The 25,852-nt window shown below is 47.0% G+C and overlaps 2 protein-coding genes across 2 annotated transcripts in view; one reads left to right on the top strand and one right to left on the bottom strand.

The window, feature by feature from the left end:
* Cct4 (chaperonin containing TCP1 subunit 4) overlaps positions 1–21,045 on the bottom strand; it is a 34,032-nt gene extending 12,987 nt beyond the window's left edge. Inside the window, exons 1-4 of the mRNA XM_077694918.1 lie at positions 20,832–21,045; positions 15,203–15,255; positions 4,559–4,648; positions 2,490–2,598 (exon numbers count right to left, since the gene is read on the bottom strand). Coding sequence (XP_077551044.1) covers positions 2,490–2,598; positions 4,559–4,648; positions 15,203–15,255; positions 20,832–20,946 — 367 coding nt within the window. The 5' untranslated portion in view covers positions 20,947–21,045. The remainder of the gene's footprint in view (positions 1–2,489; positions 2,599–4,558; positions 4,649–15,202; positions 15,256–20,831) is intronic.
* Positions 21,046–21,191: 146 nt separating this feature from the next.
* Positions 21,192–25,852, top strand: part of LOC144164396 (denticleless protein homolog A-like) — a 50,136-nt gene continuing 45,475 nt past the window's right edge. Inside the window, exons 1-3 of the mRNA XM_077694917.1 lie at positions 21,192–21,428; positions 21,808–21,884; positions 23,742–23,781. Coding sequence (XP_077551043.1) covers positions 21,374–21,428; positions 21,808–21,884; positions 23,742–23,781 — 172 coding nt within the window. The 5' untranslated portion in view covers positions 21,192–21,373. The remainder of the gene's footprint in view (positions 21,429–21,807; positions 21,885–23,741; positions 23,782–25,852) is intronic.

The raw sequence follows: 25,852 nt of genomic DNA, 5'->3' as shown, positions 1-25,852 counted from the left end.
TGTGTTTGCGATTGACCGACGATAAAAGCGGTGACCGGGATGCGGGAGGCTTTCGTCCCCGCCGAAACTGACATGAGCATCAAAATCCGTGCCGTTGAGGCTCTTCTGGAGCAGTTTGGCGCAATTTTCGCCATTTTCGTGCTTTTGGAGCAGCTTGGCGCAGGAAAATGGAATTGTATCAGAAAGGTGCAATATGCGCAGCTGTCTCACCCCTGCTGTTAACTACCTATGGTGGTGATCTCCTGCCACCAGCGCAGAAACGGATAAAGTTTTCGCCGAGACGAGAGCCCGGCGTGTACCTGGGCAACGACGTAGCCATGGCCCTAGTGCCAAAGAGATCACACACAAATAAAAAAACCAGTTACAGCAAGCCGCATCAAACTTTCGCGATGAAGAAACAAAGCATTGTGTTAGATTTTGTATATCCTGAAATAATTTTATTCTTTTTTAATATTTTTATATTTACGCTTTTTCCTTTCTTTTTCTGTAGTTTTTTTACAAAGTTCTTACTTTAAGATTTTTTCATGGTTCTATCGTCAGTTTTGAAGTAAAACTTGGTATTTTATGTCACAGAACATATAATTACCTGCATTTTGGTATATGCTAAGGCAGGATGGTGCCTTTACTTTATGTAATAAAAAATTTGTACCGAGACCTCCCTTTTTCATCACTTTTTCCGGCGGTCCCGAAAGAGTTAGGAGGCAGCCAATGCAGCAGAGTCCTTCAATGGCTTTCTGGTCATGAAACTTCGCCGCCATGCTATGGGAGACTTCGTACGCTGCCACGCTGCGGTGCTGGCGTTGATCGGAGGGCAGCCAGGGGCATGGTCAGAGCGCGTTTGGCAGGGAACGGACCACGGAGTAAGATAAATCAGATGCCCGCCACCTCATCAGCAGTGCTTTCGCTTCACGTGTCGTGGGCCGCTCAAATGGACTTATTTTGTGAGTGGCGAAAAAATTTGGTGTGAACGGGCATGCGGCTACTGCGTTCCTGCGTGCCGGTCGGGCTACAGAGCAGCTACGGCCGCCCGATGCCCCCCGATCTGCAGTGGCGCCCCTCACGGTAGCCTTTGTCCCCGTACGAAACTTGGCTGGGAGTTTTACGACCAGAGAAGCATAGGACTCTGGTAGAAGCTCCCGACCCCTGCACTTCATTACATCTCATTAGAACTACTTACATCTCACTTACGCCCAATATGGAGGCACCATAGGCCGGAAGAGCGCCCATGGTAACACACTGCCTTAGATCCCTAAGCAATCGCTGTTGGATGTGGTTTGTAAACTAATTTTTGAAATTACGCCCTAGCATTCTCCAACAAGATGTGTAGGAAGTTCGGCCATGCCTTTTCATGTGCTGGCCAGCAATGCGTCGCACGCACGACAAAAGTATTACACCCAGACATCGCTCTACGGCAATTAACCATCAACGGTAAGCCGACGAGCTACGGAGCTAGAAAAGCCAAACCACTACGTCATCATCCTAGTCACCTTCACAGTGCACCCCAGACCTTCCAACCTTGAGACCGCCTGCTGCCACGGCCAGATCGAATTACAGCCAGCGATTTATCCCAAAAAGCAATCTGACCCCCTGCCAGAACAGAGACCACTACGCAGCTCACCGCACCCACTCCAGCTCGTCGTGGCAATCCACACAAGCGTGTGGCAAAGGGGCCCCCTGCCGCCGCAAGCGTCAGAACATGCCGCAAGCAAAGTCACCGTGGAGACTCAGATGTGTCCTAAGGCGAGCAATGGGCAGGTGTTCATCATGTGCGTGCACAGCGGAGGGGACCCCCGCGTAGACATCGTGACCCACAGCTATGCTGACTGGACTCCCTCCTCGCAGACGCAACTTCAGTTTGCACCGGAGCAGCATTTTCACAGGAGTGCCACCTGCTATGCTCCCTGAGCAACACCCGACCACGCCTCAAGTGGCTTGCGATTCAGGCTTGTAGCAGTGCAAGAACTTTTGCAGAAAAGGAAAAGCGCCACCCATCGCCTGGTGCGGCTGCGGAGGGAATGCGAGTGAATGCACAGACAAGGTGCATTGCACAAACACCCAATTTCCCACAGAAGACAGCCCCGCTGCCAGGCTGGCTAACTTGGCAGCCTCACGCACGGGGGGAACCTGAAAACAGGAACTCTGAAAAGTGCACCCGATACTGCGCACCGATCCCTCCTGCACGCCGGCCTGTTGTTATCAGCAGACACAAGGGTCGCAAATTCCCCCACACTCATTGCCCCCTCACACAACCAGGCTCAACCACCGCGGAGCCCAGATAGCGGCTGCGTCAGTCACGTCAGTGGCCGTGCGATGTGCCTGCTCACGCAACCCTCGCAGTGGTTCCGCCTGACCAAGCTGCCATTGGATTTTGAAACGAGTGGCAGCTGTTCTCACCTAGTCAAAGTGGGAATGGCGAGAGCCACACCCCCTTCTGCATAGCTTGCGAGGGGACGCGAACGCTGATGGCAGCGGGGAGGAAGAACACCCACCTTTGAGCAGCAGCTTGGCAGCCACGTCCAGCAGGCTCCCCGCAATGACCACCACCGTGGTGGTGCCGTCGCCGGCCTCCACGTCCTGTGCCTTGGACAGCTCCACCAGCTACATGGGGGGCGGTGGTGTTGTTTGGGGAGGGAGAAGGGGGGCAGTGGTCAGGGGCAGGTCACAGAAGAGGACGAGTGGGACGGGAAGGGGACGCCTACGGCTGCTTCCGCTCTCAGACATCGGTTGAGGTCACGGGGGGACACCCTCGCCATTAGCATGACACTATTGCATCACTGGCAGAAGCAGCCCTGGCATGGCTCACGTTCACTATTCAAGTGTGGTCGCGCATGCACTGTTTGTGTCACAAGAGCAGCAAATGCCACAGAGCACCAGTTGGACGACGGTAGATCGATCCGAGTGGAAAGAAGTGCAGCCGCAGAATTGCGGGGCGAGTGCGGTGCGATTAGGAGTGCCATGCGGGCGTCTAACGCCCTTAAAGGAGCCATGACGACAAAATACAAGTTGGGTTTATTAGAAAGACTGCTTAGTCCTGATAACAATAATACCAATATCATCGCAATCTTCGAACAAATAACAGATATTAGAGAAAATGTGTGAAGCAGTCACGACCCCCTAGCCAATTTCCCGCAACTTTTCTATGATGTCACGGAACCTTGTCTGTGCGATTGGCGGCCGCCTGACTGACCTGTCGCGACGACACATGACTGGACGTCTGTAATGGGGCCTCTAGTTCCATTTGATCGCATCACTTGAATGCTAACGTGCAGTCAACGCACTGAAAATTATGTTTTATTGTTGGCCTGTATGACGTCATTCTTGCTCATAACACGTCACTGTGTCGCAAAATTTGAAAGATTTTAAATACTTCTTGCTTTTTTTTTCCGTTAAAAAACATCTTTTGGGGCTGTAATGGAGCTGAGTGAAATACTGAATCCTAGTTCTTCCAAATTAAACGCAGTTGTATTTTCTCTTCATGGCTCCTTTAACTGCACAGTGAAGGTGGTCATGGCAAGTGGTCACAACAATACTACCAAATGCTGCAAACGAATTACGGGTGGTACGAGACAGTTTGCACATGGCACCTGACAAAGCAACAATTGACAGCGCTGGGCATAAATGTCAGCTCTCTCTCAGAGCAACTCGAACAGCTGCCCATGCATACAGTTAACAACCCCTTGCCACAATGAAATCATCCCCACTAGAAGCTGAATGTTCCGAGCGTGCTCTGTTGAAAGCAGGGTAGGGTTGCTCTCCCTGCTCCGTACTTTGGACCAAAAAAGCTGAACAAAGTGGCAATTTGAACAAAGCAATTGCGTTAAAACAAGGCCGTACTGATACTCGGAGCTACAACTTTCCACAGTAGCACTATAATAAACTACCACTGGGCCAGAGAGAGAGAGAAAAACAAGGACCCTGACACTGACACATAAGGCTGGAATGTGCAGCACAGCTGTACGCAACCTTCACGATGGTTCAAGTCTACGATTGCGCCCGATGTGCTTCTTCTTCGCTTCCCCAACGGCCTTTAATTCCATCGTGGCTGTAAGAGTGAGCTACCCCCATTTTTTGGAAGAGATAATCATTGGACATCATCTTGTAGTGGTGTACGCTATAACATGTCTTTCTTGTTCTGAACAAGGGTTGCCATGATTACGGCGAACGCTGGAGTTTTGTTTTCGGCCAATCTTCCCAACTGAGCATGCTTGGCTTGGCAAACATGAACAGGGGACGCTGGGCGGTTGTCGCGAGGCACGCACTCACAAGTGCTAGGTACTTTCTAGGTACTTTTCTGCCCATATGGAAAATGCTAAACAGCTTTGCTGTTAAAAAAATGAAGCACACCGCCCTCTTGTGCAACAAATAGTTGGCAAATACGACAGCTACTTCACTACACAAGCACACCCTCACGTGTTGTCGAAGCTACGCACTCAGCTTATTACAAGGCACGCCGTCCTTTTGAATACGCAATCACTGTTGCTCACAGCTCCCGTCAGCACTGAAAAAGCACTCGGCGCAGATGGGACAGAAAGTGAGTGACAAGTAGGAGACGCCGTACCATCTTTGCGGCGGGGTGGAGCACCTGCATCTGCTTCAAGATGGTGGCGCCGTCATTTGTGATCGTCACGTCGCCATTGGCAGCCTGGATCTGGGACACAGGAGCCACAACCACACAGGGCAGGTTTCACAAGATGGCGAAAAATCCGCGCAATGCTTACGGACCTCAATGCGGAACAAAAGGCCGCACTGGTACAATTTCACGTCTGGCTCACCAACGCAATGCGTAGGCAAATATTTCTTTACATAAACCAATATGTAAGAAATAGTTTCTAAATTATACTAACGAAATGTTGATACAGAGAGCTAAGCCTACGGAACATAAAAAAAGAAGTACGCAATCAAGAAACTTGCATGAGCTGAGCTCAGGGGTGGAAGCAGGCTTAATAGGGTGTGTTCAGATAAGGACAGCCAAAGTGGTGCCATGACCATTTTTTGTTTGAGATGAAACTTTAATATTGTGTAGAGCACTGCATCCCCACTATGGAACTGGCATTAGTTTAGTGAGTAACGCCATAGTTGATTTAATAAAAAATTATTTAGAACGCGATCGGGCTGGGCTACTTTCCACATTGCTCGGTGTGGCAACTCTAGGGACCCGTAAAATGAAGCGAAATTTTTTCCAAATTTTCCTAATTTTTTAAACAAATATTTGCAAACTTTTCTGCTAGATTCGTAAAAATTGAATTTGCAATACTTACATTTTTTGAGAAAATATTTCTCAAACTTAGTAGCGAGAGCAATGTCGTTCAAAAGTGGCACTTCTAAAAAAATATTTTTTATGCATCGCCCTAAAGTCTAAGCTGTCTATTTTTTTAGACGTGTTTACGAGGAGCTGCTGAACACCTCATACCCTTTTAAATGCTCTACAAAGAAAATCTATGAAAATACCGCTTCGTGAAAAGCGACAAAAAATGAAAATTTGGAAAAAAGGTCCATCTTTCGACGTCATTTAAAAAAAATCATGTTTGTCAATTTTTGCAATATTTAACAAAATGGCACTCAATTCCCGAGTATTCTAGAAAGCTAAACATGTGTTGCATTATTATTGTTCTAACTCGGAAAAATGAGCTCACATTCAACACATTTTTTTAATGTCCGATCAACGGTTGAGTAGCAGTCCGCAGTGAAAAAAGACAAATAATTATGGCTGTTTTTTACATTCTAGAAAAATAAAGCGCGTGATATAAAGAAAACTGATCCTAGTATTCATATTTACCCATTGTTCAACTTGTTAGTTGCAGTAGGCATGAAAATAATTGTGAGGTTTCTCAGCTTGTTTCTCTCAAAAGAGTAAGGCTACCTTTTTATTTCTTTTTCGCCTTGCCCTAGCTGTGTCATAAACCCATATGTTTGATTTCTGACGCTGCTTAATCACACATTATTAGATGCGGCGCATCTCTTTAACTCGCCTTGTCCACCGTAGTCGGCGTAGTCCGCACGTCTCTCCCCCATTCTCCTCACCGCGCCAGCTGTGCGCTTAACTCCGCTCTCACCGCAGCGCCATCTGCGTTTAGCGCTCGCTGGCGCTCGCTGCCGTCGCCGTGCCAGCTGTGTGTCAGCGCGCATTAGCGCTCGGTTAAACACATGCACATGCGCTGCTCCTTCTCATTCCGCTACATATAAACGCGGTAACTGCGCCGCTCCATTCAGTCGTTCCGCCGATGACATCCGATGACCACCGATGATTTGAATGGAGACTATGTTGGTTTCCGTTGCGTTTCCGTTATGTTAGCATGTCAATTGTTGTTATGTTTCCATTTTACGCAGCGTGTCCCCCCCCCCCCCCCCCCCCGATGCGTTGCATCTACCCATGGTTCCCCTCGCGGGAAGATGGTGTAATTTTTGGTAATTTACCCCATTTATAAGCAAGTAACCTTGCTGCTAGCACTGAGAATATTTGACATGCGATCGTCATAGTCAAATGTGTACCTATTTCCGTTCTACCTGGTACATGCGGAGCGCTAACTGCAAAGCATCTCCGTCTTGGCAACTGTACGTCTTTCAGGCTCCCGGGGATAATAAATAGATGGGATTCTTAAACATTTTCTTTTAGCTGTTGGAACATTCTGTTTTTAGCTGTTGGAAAACTTTTATCCCATTACAAAATCTGCCAACCTTTTCTTTGGACACTTCAAGGTTAAGGGGAAGGTGCAGCTTTCTAGTTCCAAGAGATCCGATTTCGAGATCCGACAAACAGTGGTCAGAAGCTTTGCTTGTGCTGTGGGAATTACTTTCCGATGAAGGTAGAGGATACCATTGACCGCAGAGGCAAAAAAAGTGTGTTCACATGCATTGCGATGTCGAGAAAGACTACGACTCTTTGCGGGAGCACAGTCTTGAATCGGCTCATGCATGCTTGGGGTTGGTCGAAATCAAGCGACTTCTTGAAGAGCATGCATGAATATGCGCTTTAATAATGTGTATAAATAACTGTGGTGCCATTCAATTTAAGAACAAATATCAGTTCCTCTAGGTGCGCAGAAGTGAATGTCGGGTCACTAGGGTGACAAAGTGGCTTTTCTCTGGAACCGGACATGACAAAAGTGCGTACGATGGCGTGGAGAGCCTTGTGAAGCATCAAGCTGCTGTGAATATTTTGCGTTTACCTTCAAGCGAAGCCACAAAAAGTACGAAATAGTTCGTGGACAGCATCCTGCAAAAGTGAATTTTGTCATGCTATATTTTGGCGATGGCGATATCGCCACATTTGAGGAAAACAAGAGAAAAGCAAAAATGTCCCGCCTGTACTCGGCATACCGTATCCTCCCGGAAATAGCGAAATCAAACAAAATAAATTGAAGGTACACAACATTGAACTGGGACTCAGTGAGGCAGTGACGGTTTTCACCTCTATGTGTCGACTCTTTGAAGGGCCTTGGAACTAGAAAGCTGCACCTTCCCCTTAACCTTGAAGTGTCCAAAGTAAAGGTTGGCAGATTTTGTAGTGGGACAAAAGTTTATCTTTCCAACAGCTAAAAACAAAATGTTCAAGAAGCACATCAATTCATTATCTCCGGGAGCCTGAAAGACGGACAGTTGGGAAGACGAAGTTGTATTGCAGTTAGCGCTTCGCATCTACCAAGTAGAACGGAAACACACATTTGACAATGACGATCGCATGTCCTATTCTCAGTGCCAGCAGCGAGGTTACTTGCTTATAAATGGGGTAAATTACCAATAATGTGCGATTAAGCAGCGTCAGAAATCAAACATATGGGTTTATGACACAGCTAGGGCAAGGCGATAAAGTAATAAAAAGGTAGCCTTACTGTGGTGGGAGAAACAAGCTCAGAAACCTCACAATTATTTTCATGCCTACCGCAACTAACAAGTTGAACAATGGGTACATATGAACACCATGATCAGTTTTCTTTATATCAGGCGCTTTATTTTTCTAAAATGTAAAAAAATAGCCATAATTATTTGTCTTTTTTCACTGCGAACTGCTACTCAACCGTTGATCGGACATTAAAAAATGTGTTGAATGTGACCTCATTTTTCCGAGTTAGAACAAAAATAATGCAACAAATGTTTAGCTTTTTAGAATACTCGGGAAATGAGTGCCATTTTGTGTAAATATCGCGAAAATCGAGAAACATGATTTTTTTTAAATGACGCCGAAATGTGGACCTTTTTTATAAATTTTCATTTTTTGTCACATTTCACGAAGCGGTATTTTCATAGCTTTTCTTTGTAGAGCATTTAAAAGGGTATGAGGTGTTCAGCAGCTCCTCGTAAACACGTCTAAAAAACTAGACAGCTTAGACTTTAGGGCGATGCGTAAAAAAAGTTTTTTTAGAAGTGCCACTTTTGAACGACATTGCTCTCGCTACTAAGTTTGAGAAATATTTTCTCAAAAAATGTAAGTATTGCAAATTCAATTTTCAAGAATCTAGCAGAAAAGATTGCAAATATTTGTTTAAAAAATTAGGAAAATTTGGAAAAAATTTCGCTTCATTTTACGGGTCCCTAGAGTTGCCACACCGAGCAATGTGGAAAGTAGCCCGGCCCGATCGCGTTCTAAATAATTTTTTATTAAATCAACTAGGGCGTTACTCACTAAACTAATGCCAGTTCCATCGTGTGGATGCAGTGCTCTACACAATAATAAAGTTTCATCTCAAACAAAAAATGGCCATGGCCCCACTTTGGCTGTCCTTATCTGAACACACCCAATAAGCCTTTTGGAGCAGCTCAGGGCACAGTAAAAGGGTAGTCCTGGAGCAGCTTTCGAGCACGCACGCACGCACGCGCGCGCGCACACACACACACACACCAAAAGAGCAATGCAAGATGCTTGGGAGCAGATTTCTATAGTCAAACATCGTATGTTTGTAGTTTCTCATTTTTAGTAAACAGAGAAAAAAATCCAAATGGCTTTTACTCAACTTTTCATCAATACTGTGCAGACCACTTTTTCACCCAGTTTGAAAAATATATGTTACCAGAATTAAAGCCTCGCAGCTGACAGAGCAGTCACCAAGAAAAAACTAGAGAAAAGTAATGCTTTAAATAGCTGCACCAAACTAGACTTCGAACAAATAATAAAAAAAAAATTCACTTATTGTAAAAAGCTGTCGGAAGTGCGGAGCAGTGATGCGCCATAACGACCCATACCGCCGTTATCCGCTCACTGCTACCACCCAACGCATTTCAAATTTCCAGCCTTCTCAGTGCTCGCGCACGCGCCCCCTGCCTGAAACTGCGCCAGCGGAAGTTCTGTTGTTTTTGGGCTTGCTTTAATTTCGTATGTTGGAGCTGTTTTGAGTCATCGCGAACCGGCAATTTTTTCCTTGCGCAGCTGCAGCCTTTCTGCGTCATTTCAAACGTGCCATTTCTTTCTTGCGCGGCCGCCTTTTTCGTTTACTATCGTAACAACCAACCCAACGAGCGTCCCTAACTAAATGAACGTGGGGGGTGCCGATAAATTACGTATATTTTGCCCCAAATGTACCTCTTTGCGCTGAACAACGGGGAGATGCATGACAAGCAGCAGCGGTTCGAGAGTTTCGAACGCTTATGACTAAGTGAACCGCTTGGCTTTCGAAGCCTCTGGGGTACGTGAATGACAGCCGTTACCACGGGACGCCCCGTTGCTCTATTTGGGTCCAGCGAGCGCGCTACGAGAAGGGGAGTGCCTAAAGTTCTCTGCACTTAAAATAACACCATCACAGCCATCCGAAGTGACCATGAGCTAGGCCTTCATTCTAGAAACAACTAAGAGAGGAAAAATTTGAGGAAATTAAACTAAGGGGAAGGAAACAAGAGGTAATCGGAACTGAGCCTGACTAGACTCCTCAGAAATTAAAAATAAATGTTCACGTCCACAGAAAAAAGGAAAAAATATCGCAGCGTATCATTCGCACTATTGTCTAGGTAATACACATGCTTCTATCTAAGCAAGAAATACTGTGCAACTACATCGTGCTTATCCAAATATTGAATGGACCCGTGTCTATCAACTTGCTTTGTCGAGTGTAAACACCGGGCTTAATCCAAGGGAAAAATGGGGGAAGGAGGTGGAGGAGTGCGACACCCCCCCCCCCAAAGGGACAGGCAGCATTGGGCAAGACACCTATGGAGCTGATTACTAACTTTAGCAGAATCTCCCCTCTCACTTGTGCCAGGGTGTTGCCCTGAATGTCACCGTATTCGAAACAGCCCCATGCATGGTTCGTACAGGCTTCAGAAGCGAAAATTCAAGGGTGTTTTTTAAGGAACCGAAAACACATTTTCAAGGTCCCCATATAATGTTTAATCTGGGAGTACAACTTTTTAAACACAATGCAAAAGTTTTTTTATTGCACAATACCCAAGCACATTAGTGCACATTTAGGTAGACAAGCGCCAACGGGTTCGTGAATGCTCCCCCAGCTTTATCTTTTATGCCGTGGTTGGTATTTTGAGGTTTTTCTTTTTTCTTGGTGTTTTGCTCGGGCTGTTTGATTTCATAACTTAGTTAATGTTGCCTGAATTGTCAGCAAGAGTATCAGCTGAAATTACATCAGCAAGTGTTGCTGCAAGGCAGGATGAACAATGTACACGTCCACCATTTGTAAAAGCAAACGCAGTAGGAGCGTATGAGGCATAGCAAACATGCAATGAGCGAGCGTCCACAGACTAGATGGAAGATGCAAGATAGAGAACAGAAGCCGGCTTTCACTGGATTGCATCCTGACATGAATTGGATTGGGAAGTGCCTGCTCCCAATGTTGTCTCACAATGATGAAAATTCACCAAACTTAATTCCCACCATACACTGAAACTTGATCGTTACAATGTTTCCTTACATTTGCTAAGACCTAAAATCCATGCCAAAGACTTTAAATTCTTGTGAAAAGACAGGGCCATTGATTCTGTCCAGAAAAATCAAGGGTTTTAAAGGACGAATAAAAAAATTCCAGGACTTTCCAGGCCTTGAAAGTGACACTTCTAAATTCAAGGGTTTTCAAGGACCTGAGCGAACCCTGCCCATGGCATGTAACCTTTGGAATTGGCAAGCGCGCTCGCAACAAGATAAAATGGCAAAGTACGGTTGAACCGCAAAACCATTTTACTTTTTCATTTTTACACCAAGCGGAAAGATGGCGATGACGACTGGTGGCGACTCGTGCATCACAACGCAGTGCGCTGAAGCTGCATTTCAGGGCAAAGTTTGCAAATCCCCCTGCACCGCCACTTGGAAGAGACTGGGAAATTGTGACGAGCGATACTACGTTCCTACCGTTAGTCCGTAAGCAAGTTCACCGGAGCATGCTTCACTGTCAACGACAGCCGAACGAGTAAGTCGCTACTGCTCCCTGCTCAAAGCGTCTGGCCCTGAACATCACGCTGAACAAACGGCACAGCACTTCCGCCCCTGTGCCCACTGCTGAAGTTTCAAACCGGCGCTTTCCCCAACCACACGAGGAACTGCCGCCGGCACGTCAGAACAAGCCGCATACACAATTCACCGTGGAAACTCAGATGTGTCCTAAGGCGATAAATGGGCAGGTGTTCATCATGCGTGCCGCTCCTCTTCATATGTGGCTGGGCGCCTGCGCACTCACCAAAGCTTTTACTCCGTCAACGTTAAACGGACCCTGACTACAGCTTCGTAGGCTGCAACTGCACACGCGCAACTGTTGGAACGCTACAAAAGGAACATCCTCTCGCAAAAAATTATTTCAGAGTGGTAAGTATTACCCAAGTCATCGTTCTCTAAGCTAGCTGTAAGGCCTCTGGCTTTCGCTCTTTCTGCATGCCTCAAAGCGCTGCGAACACTACGAGCTGACCAGCACGAAGAAACCCAAGAGACATCTGTCAAGGCCCTCGTGCTCCGAGGTGTGCAGCCTCTGGATCTACTCAGCTGTGCCTCGCGCTTGTTTCAGCAGTCAACGCGGATGCTCTGCCTACTGCTGGCGGCGCGCAAGGGCCACCCGTTTTCCCTGCTGTTTATGTCGGCCATGCTAGCATCAATAGGGAAAACGAGTATTTGGCAGCCAGGCACGGGTCCCCAAACACAACACGCTCACTCCCGACAATTTTCAGACACCGCGCTTCACCACGCCAACAATCTTCTGCGTTTCCATTCGCAGAAGGCGCACCCTGCTTTTCAGTGTTATTCGTAGCGCGTAAAATGTTATATCTACAAACCCAGCTAAGCTTGTGCGGCAGACGGCGCCAATGGGCATTTGTACCTACAAACATGTCGTGCTCACATAGATGGCCGCCAAAACCGCCGAATCCACCAGTACATTTCCACCAAGCCGGAAAAGCGGATTGGCCGCATCATAGAGTCTGCGTCACACCCGAAAACGGCAACAATGATTGACACGAAAACAAGTGAAGAGAACACTCTTTTTCGCTTGTTCGTATGGCCCATGGTCTACGCAGAGGTGTAACATTTGCCCTACCTTCTTCGACCATGTACTCGAAAATTGCATGCGTGGAATGGTGACCTTCGGAAGACTATATATTCAGGGGCCCCTTAACATGTGCAGCAGTTAGTCCATTAACACAAGACCGCATGAAAAAAAAAAAAAAAAAAAGGCTTTTACTCAACTTTTGATCAATACTGAGCAGACCACTCCTTCGACAAGTTTGAAAAATATACGTTCCCAGAATTAAAGACTCGCAGCTGACACAGCAGTCATCAAGAAAAAAACTAGAGAAAAGCAATGCTTTAAACAGCTGCACCAAACTAGACTTCGGACAAGTGAAAAAATAACACCATTACAGCCACGAGAAACAGCCAAGAGAAGATCGGAGCTAGGCGAAACAGCCTGTCTTGAACCTAAGATAGAAGGTCTACCTTTATTCTACACCTAATGAGACCACAGGAAAAAAAAAAAAAAAAAAGTGAGCGAGGAAAAATTTGAGGCAATGAAACTAAGAGGAAACAAGAGATATTCTGAAGTAAAAACCTGAGTAAACGCTACAAAAATTTCAAATAATCGAATGCTCACATTCACAGGACAAGAAAAAAAATATCAGCAGCGTATTAGTTACACTATCGACTAAGTGATATACACGCTTATCTCTTAGTAAGAAATACTGCGCAACTGTGTTGTGCTTGTCCAAATATTGAACGTACCCGTGTCTATCAAATTGCTTTTTCGAGCACGAACAACGGGCCTACTGTAGCAGAAATGGGAAGGAGGAGGGAGACGTACCTCCCCTCCCCTAGCAAGGAAAAGGCGGCATTGGGCAAGACACGCCTATGGAGCTTAACTTGCAGATAGCCGCTACCTTTAACAGAAACTCCCCTCTTGCTTGTGAAGGAGCAAGTGCGCTCGCAACAAGATAAAATGCTGAGGGGTAAAATGATTTTACTTTTTTTATTTTTACACCAAGCGGAAAGATGGCAATGACGACTGGTGACGGCTCATGCGTCACAGCGCAGCATGCTGAAGCTCAATTTCGGGGCAAAGCTTGCACATAACCCACACCCGCAAGGTCACTCCCAAGAGACCGGGAAATTGTCACGAACGGTACCACATTCCGGGTATTAGTCCTTTAGAGAGTTCACGCGAGCGCACCCCGTCATGAAAAACAGTCGAATAAACGAGTCCCTACTGCTCCATGCTCAAAGCGATTGCCACTGAACATCACGCTGAACAAACGGCACAGCACTTCCACCCCTGTGCCCACTGCTGAAGTTTCAAACCGGCACCTTCCCCAGCCACACGAGGAACTGCTGCCGGCACGTCAGAACAAGCCGCATGCACAATTCACCGTGGAAACTCAGATGTGTCCTAAGGCGTTCAACGGGCAGGTGTTCATCATGCGTGCCGCTCCTGTTCCCGTGTGGCTGGGTGCCCGCGCACTCGCCAAAGCATTTACTCCGTCAACGTTAAAGGGACCCTGAGACTACAGCTTCAAAGGCTGCAACTGCACACGCGCAACCGTTGGAGCGATACCCGAGGAACATCCTCCTGCAGAAATTATTTCAAAATGGTAAGTATTGCCCAAGTTCAAGGCCTTTGCACTCCGAGATGTATGCAGCCCCTGGCTCCGCTCGGCCATGCGTCATGCTTGTTTCAAGAGTCAATGCACATGCTCTGCTTACTCCTGGCGGCGCGCAGGGGTTACCCCACCCCTTCAACCCATGCAACTAGTCGATAAACACAAGACCAGATAAAAAAAAATGGTTTGCGCAGAGCTGAGAAAAATGACGGGAAAACATCACTGAAAACAGCAACAGTTGCCACGTGGTAGGTATGAAGCTTTGAGCTGTGACCTTGCAATTTGTGCTGTCTTGTTCCATGGACAGCCAAAATTTCTCCTTTGTGACTCATTCTCGTGTATTAGAAAAAGGAAACCTAAAAAAAAAAAAAAATAAAGACCCCCCTTTCCTCGCTATTCCAAGCCCTGCTGTTCAGTCAGCAATAAAACATGCACGAACACAGCTCTAATGCTTTGAGGCTTGAGTATTTCTGTTCACATCCGGCTTCTGAAACAATACTTGCACGCAGGCCCAAGATAGGACATCCCCCTCAGAAGCCCAAATATTTTGACACCACCTTTGACCCTTTCAGCCCTGAAACACCGAGAAAACAATGTTTTCTGTGTGTTTATTTAAATTTTAGGGTCCCATAGGCCCCCCCCCCCCCCCCCCCCCCTCTAAAAAAAGAGCTGAAAGTGCAATAGACGTATTAATGAGGCAACTAATTAGGACATCTAGCAATTAACATTTTTATGTCAAGCAGAAACATCACATTTGCATATTTTCCTAAACTTCATGACCCCATGAACCTACAAAAAAATGAGCTTCGAAATGCACATATTGTAGATTTACAAGCTTGGGAGTAAAATTCGAACTGCCATTTTATTCAGCCTCAAAATGTCATAATTTCGTCTTCACTGGGGCCTCTTTGTAGTGTGGAGCTCCACTAAAATGAAACACTGATATCTATCCCAATCGGCACCAATGAAGAACAATTCCCCCAAAAAGTAGTAGTTCTGGTTTCGTTTTTTCTATGCACTAGAGGAACTTTTATGTGATCGTGTCCATTGACACCACCAAGGACGAAAGGGTTAAAATAAGGTGCGCTCTTCGAAAACACATGCCTGAAAACAACTGCCACAAAGTCCAATCACAATACGCTAGTAGCGAAGTCCCTCGACCTCAGGGGTAACCGCACCCACAGAGCCCACTCACCATTTTGTCCATGCCGCGGGGTCCCAGACTTGTTCGGATGGCATCGGCAACAGCTGGAACGAGATTGTTCGCATGGTTTTCACAAGGCGACAGACCTCCCACAAATGCACACAAGCAAAACTGCACCGCCGAGTTACCACAGGAGCGCCCCGATCCCTTTCAGAGCAAATTCTTGCTGCACACTGACAAGGGTATAAAATTGAGGGAAAAAAAAAAAGCGCGTGCCCATGCAGTCTGCACAGGAGCAAAGCTGCAGCAGGCGTTTATCCGTGTTTCCCAACCTCCAATGCGTCGTTCCAACTTACCAGTGTCTGTAAATGTAAGGATAGCTATGTCTAGAGTCCCTAGATCAGGTTTCAGAGTATCGGCACTCTCTTCTCTCTTTGGATGCTGCCCACAGCAGCCATTGGTCTAACCGCGTCAGGTCACATTTGTTTACCCTGGAAGGCGCATGGGCGCTGACATTTTGGTGTCCTCGTGTTGTCGCGTTCGCATGGTTTTCGATAGATCGTGGTTTTCGGGGTGCAGTGCGGCTGTATGACAGGTTGAGAGCGAGTTTTTACGCCCCAGACGGAGTAGCGGTGCCGTGATACCCTGCACTGGGCTGTTTCAACCAGCCGGAAGGTGGAAAACGTCTGCTTCACTCCCTGCCGGGAAAGAACAACAGTGGCCGAGTGTAACTTAAGACCACTACAGAAGCGTAGCTTACCGTAAAATTCCGAGCAAGCGCCCCCACCCGTGCAAGCGCCCCCCCACCACTTCAGGGCTAATTTCAAATTTCCGCGCCGTTCCGGGAAAGCGCCCCCCCCCCCCCTTCCCCCGCGCAGTTATCACGAACCGCGTGCAGGCAACACTGGCTTGCCGGAGCCAGTCTAAGAATCCAATCCAATCCAATCCTGCTTCAACTGAACGCTACGCGCCATTTGTTACTTTGTTTTGGCGGTGGTAGGTCATGCATTCCTACACAGTTGCAAAGAAAACCGAGGTGATCCGGTGGCACCGAGAGCACGGGAAAAACGTGCACCAGACCTCTCGACAGTTCAAGCTTGACCGAAAGCGCATACGGAAATGGGTGAAGAATTTCGACAATCTCCTTCAGCAAAACTTCGGAAAAGCAAAACTTCGACGGAAGCTAAGCAACAGCGTCCCAGTGTTCAGCGAGTACGTGGAAAATGCGCTGTTCGAGTTCTGAGAGGGCGAAAGAAGCGCGGGACGCGCCGTTAGCAACCGGCTGCTGTCTGAAGAGGCTGTGAAAATAGCAAGCAGCATGCAGTTGAGTAACTTTGTAGCTTCCAGCCACTACATAAGCAGGTGGAAGCAGCGGTTTGGCGTTGCAGTGCGCCGCGCCATGAACGAGGGCCAGAGGACGCCCGAGGAATCTGCGGAAGCAGTAAGCGCCTTCCGGACTGCCGCGACTCCCTGCGATGGCGAAACGACGCCAAAAGGCAACTTTAAGAAGCCGTCGTGGCAGCAGGTCCTTGATTTTGTTGCCGAGGCGTGGGCTGCTGTACCGGAGGAAACAGTGGCGCGCTGCTTCAAGGGGAAACGCACTCGAGCTCCGAGGACGGCGACCTGCACGCCGGGCTGGCAGATGTCGGAGCCGTGATGCCAGAAGACTGGGGCGGACTGGAAGACGAGTGCGCCGAACTTTTTTTTTTTTTGCTACAGACTCTGAGGAGTCTTTCGATGGTTTCGAAAGTGACGAACAGCAGTAAGATCAAGCCGTGGCACCCGAAGACGGGCAGCAGAGTGCTGCGAACAATTTTTCTTTTTTTGCTGCTAAGTTTTGCAATGGTTTCCAAAGTAACTAACAGTAACATCTTTTGCGTAATAAAGTTAATCTTCCTAATGAAAGTTTAAAACCACGCGCACTGCGTTTTTTTTTTCGTAAAAGAATTGTCGCCGCCATCTTGAATTTCCGTGCCGTTCCGGGATAGCGCCCCCCCTCCACTTTGCCGGTAATTCCGACTTGCTGAGGGGGGGGCGCTTGCTCGGAATTTTACGGTATTTAGTGGCTGCAGCGTAACCTAGAGGCACTAAATTAGCTACGCTAGCACAACCGAGCCTGATCCTGTCACACTGGCTCGAAGAGTAAACACAGCTGTCATGGTTGCCAGGCAGCACCACCTGGACCAATTCCACCTGTCAAAGTCGGCCACAATTTGCCTTTGTCATTCCGCTGTGGCGGCCTCTGGTGGCACTGCCGAGAAGCAATATGGCAGCGGTGCAAGCGGACTGCCACTGCAGCAGAAGAGAAATCAGGGCTGCGTTGGTGGTGTTAATTCGTTTTTTAGCGAATTGTATAGCCTGCCCTAAGCTGCAGAAGGAATAACTTTGCTGGAATATGCAAGTTTTCAACGTGGGAAAGATCTGAAAAAAGCTTGCAATGCTCGTTTCTTTCTGCAGCGGTTCTGCAAGTGTCACTACAGGGGGGTGGCTATCTGAGACTGTGGAAGCGATGGTCTCACGCTATTTCTGTTTTTTTTTTTCTAGCTCTTTAAAGGGAAGGGAGGGGGACACGGGCACCTGATAGACAGCAGCATAAATGCAGGCGCTTAATGTGGCCTTTATAAATAAAAATTGTTGCTTGAGGCTGGTATGTGGATTTCAGAGATGCAAAAGAGTAGACGTGGCTGCAGATTTGTTCAATTCTGTCGTTTTTTTTTTCTGTTTCTTATAACGATCACAAATGGATACGCAGATTACTTTTGTGAGCGTTTTGACCGAAGCAAACAAAGTCCCAACGCATCTCGGAAGGCGATGGGTCGCAAGTTGTGATGATGTGCAGGAGGTGGTTAGCCTGTCATGCGGCTCTGCTACTGTTCTCTGCATGAAAGCCCGCCTTACCGTCGATTTGTACCACCTTACAGACATTTGCGTGGGAGCATTAAACCATCTTAGCATCTTTTAACCACTCTCTCTCGACTACGTAAATGTAAAAAAAAATAATAATAATAAAAAAAACCTACTTCGGATATAGCGAGTACCTGCCGTCTGGGTTGGAAGTAATTGCAAATTATTGCACCCTGGTTTGTAAATTTTGGTTTACAAGAGACGGCAGGTCTAATGGGTGCGTCATTAATATGACGCAAAAAAAAATACAAGTGTCATATTTAAGAGGCAAATACACCAACCAAGGGTGTTTTATTCAAAGCGGGACCGCTTTGAATAAAGAAAGTGTCTAGCGTTCCATCTAGACGGAACGCTAAAAAAATCACGCCATATCCACAGAATGAATGATAAGTGGGGCGAAGCTCGAGAGGGGGAGATCATCGGTAACCGTAACTCTCCCGTGAAAGCTCGCCCATTACATCATTAACAAAGACGTAATACTTTGCGCATACATTGTACAAATCAACTTTTATTTTCGGAGTCAATGCTCCCAGGCCCAGACCTGGTGAAAGACCCCGCGCCATCGGGGACTACCCCGCACCTCCACTACAATTTGTCACGTAGGATGGGACACAGTGGTAAAGAAATAACTTTTTATTTAGGGCGAACTTGTGCCCGAACAAGACGAGAGGAAACGAGCAAAGGTCCTTGCGTCTCGTTCGATCTCCGAGAACGACTGCCTGCGTTCGTGGCGTGATCTCCCTCTCGCAGTGCACGTACGCTCGCGCCCCCGTTGGCGAACACAGACAAGCTCGCGCTCCTGGTGCCGAGTTTGCGCTGCTGGTTGCAGCCGGTTCTTGCGCGTGCAACACGGCCCACTTTGCGACATCTCCGAAAGCATGTGGCGGTCACAAACCACGAGACACAAGGGATGGACAGACCCATGGCTTTAGGAGCTTCGCCCCTATAACTGCTAAAGTTCCGTCCAGACTGAACGCCAAATCAAAACCAGCCGATTAGCCGCCATTTCTCGTCCTGGGATTTGGTGTAGCGGTTCCGCCGCTGTCTACCGACGCTGTAGTCCCTGGTTCGATTCTTGCAACTTCTTTTTTTTTCTGTAGTGTTTAACGTTTTGTAATAGATGTACAGTGGGGTCCACTGTTAAAGGGAAACGGCGAGCGCGTGGCCACTGCGCTCCGCGAAGCGCCGGCTCCGAGAAGTGGCGAGAATCGGAGACAGCCGGCACATGCGCACTGACCGCACGAGGCGGCAGAAGCCGCTCTGTTGTCTGCTACGGCGCTCCGCTGCGCCGATCAGCTTGAAACAGCTGAGCGATTTCGCACTCGAAGGATGTCAGCGGCCGGGCGAAGCGCTGTAGCAGACGACACAGCGGCTTCTGTCGCTTCGTGCGGTCAGTGCGCATGTGCCGCCTGTCTCCGATTCTCACCACTTCTCGGAGCCGGCGCTTCGCGGAGCGCAGTGGCCACGCGCTCGCCGTTTCCCTTTAACAGTGGACCCCACTGTACTTCATGCCCGCTTTGCAATTCACGGGATGAGAGCAGTCGGTCTTGGTTTTTTACTCAAGTGGCCGAACCGCTCCCGCTCACTGGAGCGAATGCCGACATAGCCATCGCCAGTCACGCCCGATCTCCTGTAATTAACAGCGACTCCGGCTAGTCAGTGAGTGGAAGCAGTGTGGCCGGTTGGATAAAAATCAAGACCGACTGCTCTCGCTTAATTATTGTAAAGCGGGCGTCGGCTTTGAGATCCGCCCGGATCTGTATCATCTGTACTTATTAATAATGATTAATAATTATAAGTGATTCTGGCTAGTCAGTGAGCGGTAGCAGTTTGGCCGGTTAGGAAAAAATCAAGACTGCCCTCAACGCGACTTGTGTTTCCTCTGGACGGAACTTTAGTGACAGTTGCCGTTCCGTCTGGACGGAACGCTAGACACAGCCTTTATTAAAACGCCCTTGGTTGGTGTATTTGCCTCTTAAGTTTAACCCAACCACAGAGTTCTGTCGAAGATGTTCACATTCAAGTGTCATATTGGATGCATGTCTAAACTACGCTCCAGCACGGTCTAGACCCGAGGTTATTCAGAAAAGGCAAGTTTCGGCACTTCAAGCAAGCCAATCAAGGAAAACACTTTCGCCACTACGAAACCCAAACACGCAAATAGCAAGTGGAAAACAAAAATTACAGCAGGTCAACCCGCAACGATGCTGCTGATCCTGCCATTATTGATAACTATTCTCGCTTTCCGGTCCAAGTTTCGTTTTGTGGGGGGTGGGAACCGAAACCTGAGGTGGTCGACAACCGCGATAAAATGAAATAAACGACGGGCGGTGACCGATGTTTTATGCATACCTCCTACACCCAACGACCTGTCTGGGCACAGCCCTAAAAGGGCATCTCCAAGCTGCAACCTCTTACCAGTGGCATGCTTGATCACACAATACAAGACTTATTCCAAGTCGTTTTCTTCCGCCCTGGTGAGAAACATTCTCAGAATGTGCTTGGCAAAAGTTCATGAGCTAGAAACATTAGCAGAGGGTTTTTCTGCCTTATATGGCGAACAGGTGCTCGGCGTGGTTCGATTAGCACAGCCGTGCCGAGACAATCTAACGCTCAGACAGCCACCCTCACTGGGAGCGTTCATGACTTATTTTATAAGCAAGAGCACCGGTAGCATTTGTCAATAGACGCTGTTTTACTGTCAAGTCGCTCGTTCGAAGCACGAAAGTTGCATGCGGCGCCGCGGTGTAGGCCTAACGCACGTGCCCATACATACCTTTAGCGGCGGTGATATTGCTTTGACGGACTTGCGCTGGTTTGTCCTTATCCTTGTACGAAGCTCTGTCACCAGTCCCGCCCGTGGACGACGAAACCGGCGTCGGCGCTTTCATTTTGACACACGTTAACTAGCTTAAATTACACTTAATGCGGCTCACCCCACGCTCGAAACAGTGACAAAAGCTACTCTCGCCGCAGCTGTCCCGCACAAAGCTACTCCGCAGAAAACTCCTTTTTTACCATAACATATTAAACAATTACGTGTAAACGTTGAATAAACTTAATGATAATAATTAGTAGTTTATTAACAAAATACAATTGTTCAATAATGTGTTTGCAGGTGAAAGACATGTGAGTGACCACCAGAGCGGCGTAGCAGTCGTTCCACCGAAAGCCCGCCGATTTTCCGTTTTTGCGCGAAAAGCGCCCGATTGTTGACCGTTTGACAATGGCTCGCGCTAGGACGAATTAAATTCAGCGTAAATAAAGTTGGTTAGTTGAATCGTCGCGCTTACTTTTCGACCCTCCAGGTGACTGATCATGGGTCCCAACGTATTGAATGTGCTTCGAGAGGGCGAATACCTCCGGCGGTCCGGTAAGACGCTACACTGTTATCTGGTGCGGGCAGGATCCTACATGCCCGATCATTTAAATTGATGGGTGGCCTTGGGATATCATCTGCGCCATTTCGTGGTCGCATGGATGCGACATCGATAATTCGCTGGTGATTATGTTAAATGTCTCTTTAAGGTAAAGCGAGCGACGCTCGAATTTTGGTCAAGTCGAGTAAGCCAAAAAGTTTTCATTTCTGCCTCAGGAACTTTATTGCTCGTTCACGAGCGGCAGTATTGCGTTTTCTTAGCAAGTGTGTTGGGATCGCAAAAAAAAAAAAAAAAAAAAAACGAGAACAGCGGCGTTGCCGCAAGTTTTAACCTGCCGGTTTTTATTATATTTGTTTTCCCCCGCAAATGCAGGGAACGGGGCCCTGACCTACTCGGTCCTCAAGAATCTACACAGCCGAGCTGCCAGCGAATACGTCGTGCGCAATGATGTAAGTTGTGTTTTTTTTTTTTTTGTATTCGTAAGCGTTAACAAGCGTCGTTGGTAGCGTGATGGCCGGAACAGCCAGAAGGAATCCTGGGACAAAAGCGGCCACCTGTTTTGGCGGCCCCGGACAAGAGCTCGAAAGTTTTAATTGCCTCTCTTGGGAAACGATCACCGTTCTTTTACGCAGGCTGAATTAACATTATGGCGCTGGGCGAGATTTCGAATAAACTTATTCGAACAAAGGGTGTGAGGGTTTCTGCGCGCCGCAGAAAATGATCTCGTAAATCAGCGTCTGTAGCTCGCGAAAAGCCCCGTCAAATTTGGTCACGTTCGCTCATGTTTTAGGGGTGAAATAATACGGCGATAGACTGCGGCAGGTTCCACATTGAGTTTTCTAACTCGTAGATTGGGCTTGGTTGTGGTACCTACTTGTTTGTATTGTTATGGTGAAATTACGTTCTCCTTGTGCTTTCGGGTATGCTAGCAGGATAGTCTAATGATAGTAAATGAAAAAAAAAAAAAGAGAGAGAGAGAGAAAATGGTTGCATTTGTGAAGGCGAGGAAACTGCTAACAGTAAATGGCAGTGCCTGCTATTTTCATGGCAGCCAGTTTCGCACAGCAGTTTTTCCCCACAAGACTGGCAGCATTTTAGGGAAACCTGACCCAAATTAACCCGGCGCAACTATACCACAGACAACCTATCCTAAACCAAACCAAGTTGCAGTACTGTGTGCGTCGATAGAGTGGGAATTGTTAGAATAACACCCCAGTGAAAAATTCGCTGATGAAAACCCAATGAACGAAAACTCGTTAAATTGTGGTAGGAGAAAAAAAAAAAAAACGGACTTCAGCTTCGATTCGTAGTCATCCCATCTAAAGCAGAAGCAGGTACTTTCCCACAACACAATCACTTTTTACTGAATGTTTGATGCAATGATGCTCCAGGTGACACACTTAGCCAATCACAAACGGCTACAGTGAGAACTTCAGGAATGCAATTTTCATAGGTGCCGTGACTGTAGACACTGCCAGAATAAATTGAGATTCTTTATATTTTGTTGTTGCAAAACGTGATGCCTGTCGATTGGAACGGAGACGCTTGGCAATATTTAGTGAACTCCGGTGCTCACAGGACCTGTCGAGGTAACCAAGCTAGGTACATTTGGAAGCCTGCCTGGACCAAATAAGAATATGCCAAATTTTGTTGCAAACTTACAGCAAGTGAGCGGGATATCAGGTAGAATAGGCGAAGCAGTGGGAGCTCACCATTCACTTTCTCACCGGGTCCTTATGGTGTTGCAATCCTTTCGGCGGTTGGAGGGGGGGCCTCTAGTTCCATTCGATCGTATCATTTGAATGCTAACGTGCAGTTAACAAACATACTCGTGATTACATTTTTAGTGTTTTACCCTATTGCGTCACTTTATTAATTTTTGTCTGTTTTGCCTCATTACAAAATACCCTGTGGTGATGGCATGGTGAACAAATAAGCAAGTATGCGAAAAAGTTTTGCGTTGTGGCCATTCATCAACAGTTCACATTGCAGAGAATGTAAGGTAGCTCAGCAGAAAAAAAAAAATTATAGTGATAATTCGAGTGGTTTACATTACATGTGGTGTGTTTGCATTCTTCGTGTGATTTCCATTGGCAGATCGCTTTCTGCTGTGGGTGTGTTTTTTTTTTTTTTTTTTTTTTTTGCTTCTAGTTGTACACTTTGGCTCGTCCCACAAAACTCTTTAGTGCTTTCTGCAGTGAAAAGTGAGCTGGAAGCATGTTTTTTCTCTTGTTGCTTCTAATTAAGTGTTATCCTTTAATGGTTGTGTGAGTGTTCTAACTACAGCTTCCTTTACCTTCGCGCAGATGCAGGAAGTCCCTCCGCTTGCCTGCACAAGCTTCTCAGGTAATCCGTTTGTTTTTCTTGCCCCAAGGTCCGCTTGTTCAGTGATTGTTAGTCACTATCAATGCAAGAGCAGTCTAAACGGAACATTCTAGTTAGGGCAGCGAATTTTCAAAGGGTTTAAATAGGTCAGGGCTTCACGACAGGGCTTCACGACACTTATGGCAGTGCTTCACGACACTTATTGCATTTGTCTGGTTTCGTTTTAGTTCAACAGGGCAGGGCTTCACGACACTTATTGCGTTTGTCCGGTTTTGTTTTAGTTTAACAGACAGTGCAGACAAGTAGAGATAGGCTACCTAGAGAAGACACGGGCACAAACGTAAGCGAGTGCAAGTTGACTTTTTGCCAAGAGTCGTGTAGGAGAAATGATAAATTCCATCGCCGTAAAAGGACGGGCAGTCGTTTGCAGTGGTCCAAGCAGTATGGCTGCATAGTTGCCGAGCTTTTTAAAAAAAGCTGCGAAGTTTGTGCCGTCCTTTGATGTAAGTTGTGTGTGGGTTATATAGAGGCTTCAAGATGGGCCAGAAATTGTGCGGCCTTTTTTTTTTTTTTGCCTACAATATCCTTTTTTAAGGTGATAGTCTTGTTTGGACTGCTTAAACCCGAAAATTTTAATCTGTCTGTCTGCCCTTGTAGTCAGCTGTCCAGCCAGGAGTTAAAAGGTTGAACCACTACCGTATTTCATACAAATTAAAGTTGCTAAGAGAAGCGCTGTCAGAGCCTTACCATTTTCATAAAAAAACATGTAGGTAATTATGTAATTGAATTTATATTTCATTCGCAACTCACCATCGTCCCCCTTCGCCATGGAGCTTCTATCCTCACTGAAGTCTCTTGCGGCCACACTTTGTTGTTGGCACCGTCTTCCGTGCCGTCAAGGCACTGCAGAATTTCTTTTCCGACAACGGCAAACTTCTCTTTTTTGGGCCCACGAAACACACGCCGACCCTAGTTCACCACCCAAAAACCTTTCGTTTTTGCCCGTAGCCTACACACACACCCAAAAACCTTTCGTTTTTGCCCGTAGCCTACACACACTCGATCAACACTGAAGTGCCTGCCACACAGCTGCGCCATTTTCATGTGCAACGCATGCTCCACCACTGTAGTTTAAAACGCCGCGTACCAGGAGCACAAAAAGGGTTGGAACACAGCTGAACAACAAAACCATGGAGCGTAGTGGCGAAATCGCGTAACAGCAAGAGAAGAGGAGTGCGGAGTACGTTTAGTGCTTTGTTCGCACGCCGGCGGAACCACCTCAAACAGCAAAGAGCAGGGAAGGAGTGCGACTACGTTTTGTGCTTTGTTCGCACGCCGCAATGTTTTTGTGCCGCAAGAAGGTTTGTTTTGAATTCGACAGGTGGCGCACCGCAAGCGCGCAATTTTTAAATTGTAAGCCACGGCATTCGTGCTCACATCTCCGGCTACGCTTGAGATTTCTTTTTGGTTGAATGCATCTTTAGCATTTCTGCGCGTACTGTAGCACGATATCAAGTTACTGCGATCGCCTACAGCATCATCAACCATGCTTAAAATAAAAACATATTTCCGCTGCATTTTTTATTCAAAGTGACAGAAAAGTAAATTCTCAACAAGAAAAGTGGGGAGAGGGTTCATTGCGTGAGTAAATATGGTAGTTTATGTAGGCAAAACTTTTCCAAACCAATAACTCTGGAAAAACAGTTCATACCTCTCAACATTGCTCAGGAAAAAGAAAACATTGAGCATGTTTGTGAGGAAACAGCAATACATAAGTGCTATTGGCAGTGTTCTTTTAATTGAAAATAAATATTGATATTTGGAATTGGAAATTTAAAAAATACACGTTGAAAACAACTGTTTTGACCCAAAAATACAGAGAGAGCTCGCTCCCAACCCTAGACCACATGCCGGCATTCTAAGAAGCCCAACAGTAATCAAACTTTCGAGTAGATTGCGCGTGAGGGGTGGAAGGCGGGAAAATTGAATAGCCCGGAGCAAACATCCACCGTGTTTATCGTGGAAGGAGCGAGACAGGAGAGAAAGAGTGTGAGAGCGGTGGGTGGTAGAGAGAAGAGGGGCATTTACGTGG

The sequence above is a fragment of the Haemaphysalis longicornis genome, unplaced genomic scaffold, assembly GCF_048455015.1.
Source record: "Haemaphysalis longicornis isolate Haplotype H1 unplaced genomic scaffold, Haemaphysalis longicornis Haplotype H1 scaffold_13, whole genome shotgun sequence".
NCBI lineage: Eukaryota > Metazoa > Arthropoda > Arachnida > Ixodida > Ixodidae > Haemaphysalis > Haemaphysalis longicornis.
Note: the sequence above shows the minus strand (reverse complement) of the source record. Positions and strands in the feature narration are given on the sequence as shown.